At 39.6% G+C, this 8,309-nt stretch overlaps 1 protein-coding gene across 1 annotated transcript; it reads left to right on the plus strand.

The window, feature by feature from the left end:
• The first annotated feature begins 443 nt into the window (after positions 1–443).
• faim2b (Fas apoptotic inhibitory molecule 2b) lies at positions 444–6,195 on the plus strand. The gene is made up of 12 exons (XM_072666386.1): positions 444–458; positions 1,248–1,311; positions 2,051–2,127; positions 2,211–2,275; positions 2,753–2,806; positions 3,586–3,636; positions 3,728–3,767; positions 3,863–3,900; positions 4,215–4,302; positions 5,050–5,145; positions 5,343–5,396; positions 6,046–6,195. Exons 1-12 carry the CDS (start codon positions 444–446, stop codon positions 6,193–6,195), a joined length of 792 nt encoding a protein of 263 aa, XP_072522487.1.
• The last annotated feature ends 2,114 nt before the right edge of the window (positions 6,196–8,309 follow it).

The raw sequence follows: 8,309 nt of genomic DNA on the forward strand, positions 1-8,309 counted from the left end.
ATTAAGGTTGACTTAAAACTAGGGTTACACAGAACCAATAAAATAATTATACAATTTTTTATAAACATTACAATTTTGGATTTTATTTTAATGCACTTTTTTTTTTCCTGACCAATTTGTGTATTTTTCTATATGTAACATATTGGGAGATAAAATGTAGCAAATGAGTAGAAATTATGAATTTGGTTATTTGTATGTCCTCTGATTAGTATGTCTGTATCGGATGAAAGGGTGCTTCTACAATATGCTCCCGACAATGAGATTAACCTGTGGGGGGTGGGTTGAAGGGAATAAAGATCTAGGCTAATCTGGCAGTGTGAGCAGACTGAGAGCACAGCACACAACAAACCAAGCAGACTTGAAACATCAGACTAATAGACAGTTCTGGAGGAAAATTGGACAGAGAACCGCGAGGACCAGCACCCAAAACCAACTTCACTAACATGACACAGAAAAAGGTATGAATCAGATACATTCATTTCTGCTCCAATCGTTGGTTCTCTAGTGAAGACTGGAGCATTGTGGTTCTGAACATTTGGAGGATTTTCATAAGAAGATTATTACAGCTATTTGTAGATTCAGCACTGCTTCTGCAATGTTTAGAATAACATCACATTTACTACATTTAGATTTCTCTTAGTTAATAACAATAAAGCTGCCAAGCGGCTTGCTGAGGCAGGAGCGGACGTACTTGCAGGTAATTTATTTAAAAAGATACGTGGAGCCAAAGCAAGACAGGATACAAAGACATCTCTAAATGTTCTCCCAACAAACCCAAGAACATTAACCAAACAAAGTAATGACCAGACTCTAACTACAATAAACTGTAGGACATAAACCGAGCAAGGTAACGACTAGACCTTGAGCAGGTAAACAACATTAACTGAGCGAGGTAACAATGAGACACTGACAAGTTAAACACCCATCGAGACAGTAACAACTTTATCTTGATAAAGGACTTCAACATTTGAGTAGCAACAATAACAGCCTTAGCAACATTCTATTTCTATTATTGTTAAATAATAATAATAAAAAATATATATATTTTATTATATGTGTAAATATACTCTAAGTGGGAATAGGGGGTTGAAAAATCCATCAGAGAACCTTTAAACAAAACCTGGTATAAAGATGTAAGTTATTCTAATTTTTAGTTTCCAAAAATGTATTATATACATTTAAATTACTCTGTGAAGAATAAGAATATTTGTAATATTTGTAATCCTAACATGCATGTGTGATGACAGGTAGCCCCAACAGTCAGCACTGTGGCTGGAAACCTGCCTCCCAGTTACGAGGAGGCAAATGCAGGTAAAAGTTCAGTCATCATTTCTAATTTCATTTTTCTTTTTAATTTATTGAAGAGTCTCTCATTTTATTTCCTCATTCACATATGAGCCGGTAGTGTAAAATATTAGACTGTCATGTCTACCCTATGTCTGCCCTCTGTTTTGTGTAACCTGTTTTGTGCTCTCGAGGTACTGTGCCTGTCTCTGTTTTGGTTCCGTCCCTGTCCCTGTCCCTGTGTTTGTTCCTGTCCCCGTCTTGGTTCTGGTTCCTCTGTCCAGTTCTGTCCAGTCTCCAGGTCATGTCTCCTGTCCAGTCCCTGTTCTTGTCCAATGTTCGGCCTCATGTCTAGTCTTGTGTACAGCCTTCTGTCCAGCCCCCTTTTCTGCCTCCTTCTCAGCCTCTTGTTAAGTCTTGTGTCCAGTCCCCAGTCCAGTCTAGAGTCCAGCCTTCAGTTTTGCCCAGTGTCCAGTCATTCAATCTTTAATGGTCTTACTACTGGTTATTTTGGTTATTATATTACTGGTTATTATATAATCTGTTTGTCCTGTCAGTTTGTTTAGTTTGTTTGTTTGTTTTGGTATTTAGATTATTTTCCCAGTCTGTGTTCCTTTTGAAGTCTGTTTGCTTTGTTTAGTTTTCCTTGTTTTTGATCTGTTTTGGTTTTGTTTAATAAATATCTGCAATTACGCCTGCCTCCGCCTCCAAACTCAACAAACCGTAACACAGACTAATTTTTAAAGCATTATGGTCTGTTGTACAGGATGCCCAAGCTACTGCTGTACCGATGGCTTGATTTTCTGGGAAGACAAAAACATCCGGCGTGTTTTTATCCGTAAGGTAATGATTTGAATAAAAGAGGAAGACTTCAAAATTTCTTCTGAACTTTTTTGTAAACTGGTTCTGATCTCTGTGTGTTCCAGGTTTATTCCATTTTGATGCTGCAGATGCTCGTGACCATTACCATTGTGGCTGTTTTCATGTTTTTGTAGGTCTTACTCCCTCAGTCTGAGCAAAATATGTTCACTGAGATACTATCACTGCTTTCATAGACACATGTGTGTGTGGGGGGGAGGGGGGGGGAGAGTGGTGTGTATGTATATACAGTCATGTGAACAAGTTAGGACATCATGAAAACCTTTTGTCTTTTTTAATATATTTTAACATCTGGGCATTTAATCTTCACTTGACTAACCCTAGTCTTGTTTAAACACTTAGAAATCAGCAATTCCACTGTCCTCTAAATATTTACTCTCATCTGTCTTTAAACTAAAGACAAAAATCACTCAGCTGAAAGAATTCTGCATGCAGGAGTAGGGAAAAATGTTAAATCACACATAGAAATTTCCAATTCCATTTCAACAAATCCTGCTTGGTGCGTCATTAATTAGTTAATGAGTATGTATGTATGTATGTATGTATGTAGTGTACATTAGTGGTAAAGCGTGTCATTCCTATTTCTTAGGGCACCAGTAAGGTTCTACGTTCAAACTCATCCTGGACTGTATTCACTGTCCAAGTAAGCAAGATCACACCACATTCATTAAACACACTCACTGTCCACTTTAATGGAAACACATTACCTACTCTTTTTTGTGAGATCCACTTTTCTTTTACATCCCCTATTTACAGAGTTGTGAGTACAGAATCACTTCAGAGCTGCAGTTTTATCAGAAGCGCCTCTGTACAGATCGCTCTGCTGTGGCTTGGCTTGCCTCTGTGAGCTAATCAGCAAACCATGCAGATGTTATAAAGCAGAATGTTATTCGAGAAGTCTGAACATAACGTACATAAATTCTGTCAATTATAGTTTTGCCTGGTTCTAAGCATGCTTTAGAGTCGTGATGAAGCGCTTTGTTGTTGCAGAAAGATAACAGCAATAATGAAGTGTAACAGTTCACTCTACTCTACTTTGAATATGGCAAATTTGACTTTTCAGATATCCTGTCAAAGCAAGCTTTGTCCCTTTTCATCAGACTGCAGTGATTTCAGGGCTGTACATTGATTTTTTTTATGTCTCCATTTCAGAAACACAGCATGCCTAAAAATGATGTCTGAGAAAGTACAAGTTTTTATATTCTCAGTGCAGCAGTAACACTGTGAGATGGTGGTGTTCATGCTAGTGTGTTTGTGTGTGGTGCTGGTACAAGTGTAACAGGCACAGTTGTGTATCTGATGATTTAACACAAAGGCTAACTGAACACCAGCAAAGGTGGAGCTACTGGAGAGGGGTTTCTGATAAAGTGGCCAGGAAACATTAACTGCCTTTTTTCAATTTTTTTTTCTTTGTTTTTGCAGTTTTCTGTTTCTTGGAACGTATTTGGCATTGTCGTGCTGCGGAGAATTAAGGTAATGTTTTATTGTCATGCTTTTATTACCGCTGTGTTTTATTCATTTTTAAGTAATTCACATGATTATTGTCCATCTGCCAAAATTACAGGAGGCAGTTTCCATGGAATCTGATTCTGCTAACAGTCTTTGTGAGTCACTGTTAAATCTAGATGATCATTTTACTGCATGTTTTAATGATGTTTTTGTTTTTGTTTTTAATTGTCCTCTTAATTTTCTATCACAGACACTGAGCATGGCCTGCATGTTGGGCTTTGTTTCCAGGTAAAGAACTTCATCAGCACAGCAGGTTTTTGTCTTCATTTTATTATTATTATTATTATTATTATTATTATCACCATCATAATAACAATTAATATTAATACAATGATCAAAACATTGGATTCAAACTCCACTACCTCATAGTATTCCACAGGCATCAGTTCTGGAATACTGATTTCCCAGAAGGCGGAGCCAAAGGTTTCCAGAGTTGCTCTAAAAAGCTGTGATATTTCAGCTCAGTGTGTGTAAAACCAATACTATTACATTTACATATTTTAAATGAAATTAAATCAATGTTACTTTTTCTTGAACCACAGCTTCTACAACTCCAGGTCAGTGGTGCTGTGTCTGGGAATCACTGCTGCAGTGTGTCTTTCCATCACAATCTTCAGCTTCCAGAGTCGGGTGAGTGAACGCTGCTTACAGAGTGCTGAATAAATACTCAAAAAAGAAATTCATACGTTCAGACCTGCACTTAATGCAGGTCTGATGTAAAGCTTTAATGTAAAAATGTCACTGTGTGTGTTACAGTGTGGTGTGGGGTTTGGACTCAAGTGCAGTTAAACTTTTTGCTTTATTATTATTAAATGAAACTATTCCTTTTATGGTGTGTGCTTGGTGAGATTGTGACTGTTGGGCTTGAACTCCCAACAGTGTACTTCCACTGCACCACCACAGCTGAGAGGTGGCAGTATAAACACTGTTTATTAGCAATATAGAAAAAGGGCAGGAAAACAAACAAAGGAAGTGATGTTTACTAAACAAAAGAAAACCACTCATTTCATCCAGACACTGCTTACAACAAACGCTTTTCTTTTAACTGCAGCTTTTCTTCACTGTTCACAACCTAAACCCACTGTTACCGTTCACCCCTCTACAAAGGTGCGACGGGGAAGTGTGTTTGGCTGGGTGTATTTATAACCTGCCACACAGGTGGGTCTGGTCAGCGTTGATTACCGCTGAGGATTCTTGGGCTAGGAATTTTTTGCTCCAACTCCACAAGGTTTCATACTTTGCTGGCTGGGCCCCCTGCTGGTGGCTGACGGTACACACCGTCTGCTCACAGTGTGGGAATCTAGCCCTTTACCTTTACCTAGTCTTAATTGACCCTTTCCTGTATTCACCCTAGTCCTGTTCTTTCTGACTCTCCAGGTTGATGTTACCTCTTTCCAGGGCATTCTATTCATGCTCTGCATGGTCATGCTCTGCTGTGCGCTGGTGATGGGATTTGTAGTCCCATTTGGATACGTAAGTGTCTAAAAATAAAACTAGGCCACAATGTGTAAATCAGTACCTGTCTATCCACATAAGTAAACATACTTAGATCCCTGATTGTAAGACTAGGGTTAGAGTTTAGGGCCAGCGAGTCTCTTCTGAATGATAAAACACAGTTTACAGTATTAGATATTCTCAGTTGTTTTTGGTAATCTTACTCTGTTGCACAGGTGCCCTGGTTACACGCAATCTATGGGATTGTGGGAGCAATCGTCTTTACTATGGTAAGGACTGTGGATCTTTCTAGAAGAGATTAAAGTGTTAAATAGTCAGCATTTGTCAGCATTTGTCACCCTAACTCTGTAAAGCAGGATATAATACAGATATAATCAGCTCAGAAACGGTCCTGAAACATTACTCTGGGAACTACAGGTAGCTCTTTTTGGCACCTTAATTTATAGAAATACCTTATTGAAGTTGATTAGCACAGCTTTGGTCCCTTTCAGTCTGTCTGGTTGGAACAGTTGTAGTTATGATATACCTGTACAGCCGCTGCTCTTTTGCTTCTACTGTAAGTGTCAGATTTTCAGTTCTCTAAAATCATTGTAAACGTGGAACAAACTGATTTGTGGCTGACTGACTTAAAATACATAGTAGTAGTATCGTCACTCAAACTACAAATACAGAATTAAAAAAATACACTGTATTTGGTTACTCAAACATAAATATATATTTGAATGGATTCTACAGTCAAGTCACATTTCCTGAGGGACCAGGCACTGATATGAAACTGTGTTTATTTGAGCTGATTATCAGTTTATAGCACACAAGGAAACATATCAAAATGATCGTCAGCGATAAAGACCTGATAGAGTAGAACCTGAGGAGCCACACTTGGGCATGTTTCATTTCTCTGCTCTTCTCTCACCCCAGTTCCTGGCCTTCGATACTCAGCTGCTGATGGGGAACAGGCTGTACACTATAAGCCCTGAGGAGTACATCTTTGCTACTCTGAGTCTGTACCTGGACATCATCTACCTCTTTACCTTCCTGCTGCAGCTTTTTGGGGAAGGAAGGGAATAATCCTTCCTTAATCCTTCTGGCAATAAACCAACATTTCTTGTTCATAATATAGGTAGTTCTGCAAAACACCAGAAAGTCGAAGTATCAGGATAGTCCAGTGATTCAGAGGAATAGTAAGCTTACCAAGCACACAACTTCTAAGTTTAATCATAGTCCATCAGTAGACTGTCCACTCCAGCAGTCCCGGAGATGTGATGTGGTGTCTACAGTTCATTGACCTCTCACAGGCTTGCTGAAGAGCTTTCCATGTGTTCAATCAGTGGGATGCTGGGCAAGATCAGCAGGGCTTTAACTGTATATGAGACAGTGCTGAGAATGCACTGGAAGACTGCCGAATTCGTATTTGAAGACTGCCTTAGCTGTCAGAAAACTAGAGAAATAATCTGTCTCTTTTACCCTCAAATAGACAACAATCTTTAAAGAAACAGTGAAAAATCAAATAAACAATTTACCTCTAATCCCAGATCAGCTCAGACGTATTTGCTGAATCTGTGTCTCTCATGATGATTGGTTTAATGAAAGCGATCTGCAAACCGAGTGGGAAAAAAACATTTCTGAGCCGTGTGAAACGGTCAGAGTTTAGATTTTTTAGTCCTCTATGACAACATGGAACAGCAGTCGGACCTGCTGTGAGAAGAATCCATTAGACACAGTGATAAAGATGGAGAAGATTTCAGGCCCTTGAACATCAGTAGTGATTGTTCTAACCCAGCAGTCTCTCTTTTAGAGCTTCCTTGCTCTGAAAGGAGTTTTAGACTAAGAGCTCTTCAGCAGGAGCACATTCCCAGAGCTGATGCTTTTATACAGTTCATTGAACATAACTGTTCAACAGTTTTAGTAAATAATCATAACTGTTTTTATATTTTTGTATTTATACTGGCTGTAAAATGTGTTTATGTGTGTTTTGTTGGTCTTACTGCACAACAAAGAAACCTCTTAACAGCCTGTGTGACTTTTGACTCAGTTCCTCAATGACTCACCTCAGTCATTTCCTGTCATTTACTGTAATTATGGATCACAATTTGATGATGGGATGAAATCTAAATGCAAATCTAAATCTAAATAAATTTCATTGTATTTTTGTAGTGTTTATTATAATAACTACAACAGCCAATTGCCTCGGTTGCCTCTTATTTTTCTAATTCTATTCACATCACATTTATTCAGTTTCTCAAGCTGGCTCTTAGCTCTGTGTCTTGGTCATCACAGTCATGGACCGTATGCATTTTAAACACAGTGACGACTGAATACTAAACACACTCTTCTACATTTACATACAGTAACATGTTAAAAAGACTCTCTTACTTCACATTTTTTGTTATGTTTTATTATTATTATATTTGAAGTGTTTGCTTTGTTATCAGGAGGTTGCAGGTTTATTTGCTGGTAATGCCAGCCATCTGTCAGTGTCCGGGAGTCCCAGAGAGAACTAGCTTAAAGGAAGTGACTTAATATTCAACTTCCTTTTGTGAGGAGGCATCATCTACCGCCAGCCGCCAGCAGGGGGCCCGGCCAGCAAAGTAGGAAAGCTGGTGGAGTTGGAGCAAAGAGTGTGGCTGTCTACCCGAGACCTCCTGCTGTGAGGTGTCTCGCACAAACTGTCCCCTAGGTACGTGGGGCCCTTCAAGATACTTCGGCGTGTGAACCCGGTCTCCTTCCGGTTGCAACTGCCCACACATATGAAGGTACATCCCACCTTCCATGTGTCCCGCCTGCGTCCATTTGTATGTGGGGCCCCTGCGCCTCAGGCCCGGCCCTCTCCCCCGCGCATGGTGGGGGGTGCCCCGGCGTACACTGTCCGGCGTTTGAAAAAGCGTTTGAGTTGCTGTCTTTAGTTTGAGTTAACATCACTCCTGGGTTTCCTTTGTTTGTTTTCCCGCCGTTTTCTGTGTTGCTTATGATCAGTGTTTATACTGCCACCCCTCACAGTTGTGGTGGCACAGTGGAAATACACTGGGCTCCCATTACCAGGGTTGGTAGTTCAAGCCCAACAGTCACTAAGCACACACCATAAGAGGTAGTTTCATGTCATCATAATAAAACAAGTTCTGACTGCACTTGAGACCAAACCCCACCGTAACACCTTTACCTTTTTGTGTTTTAGCTACTGCTTT

Source organism: Salminus brasiliensis, chromosome 21 (assembly GCF_030463535.1).
Source record: "Salminus brasiliensis chromosome 21, fSalBra1.hap2, whole genome shotgun sequence".
Taxonomy (NCBI): Eukaryota; Metazoa; Chordata; class Actinopteri; order Characiformes; family Bryconidae; genus Salminus; species Salminus brasiliensis.

Excerpts from the sequence above, each read along its gene's own strand:
- faim2b (XM_072666386.1), top strand. Across the intron at positions 3,901-4,214 it reads ATGTTGGGCTTTGTTTCCAG|CTTCTACAACTCCAGGTCAG; the intron begins GTAAAGAACTTC and ends CTTGAACCACAG. Across the intron at positions 5,146-5,342 it reads TTGTAGTCCCATTTGGATAC|GTGCCCTGGTTACACGCAAT; the intron begins GTAAGTGTCTAA and ends TCTGTTGCACAG.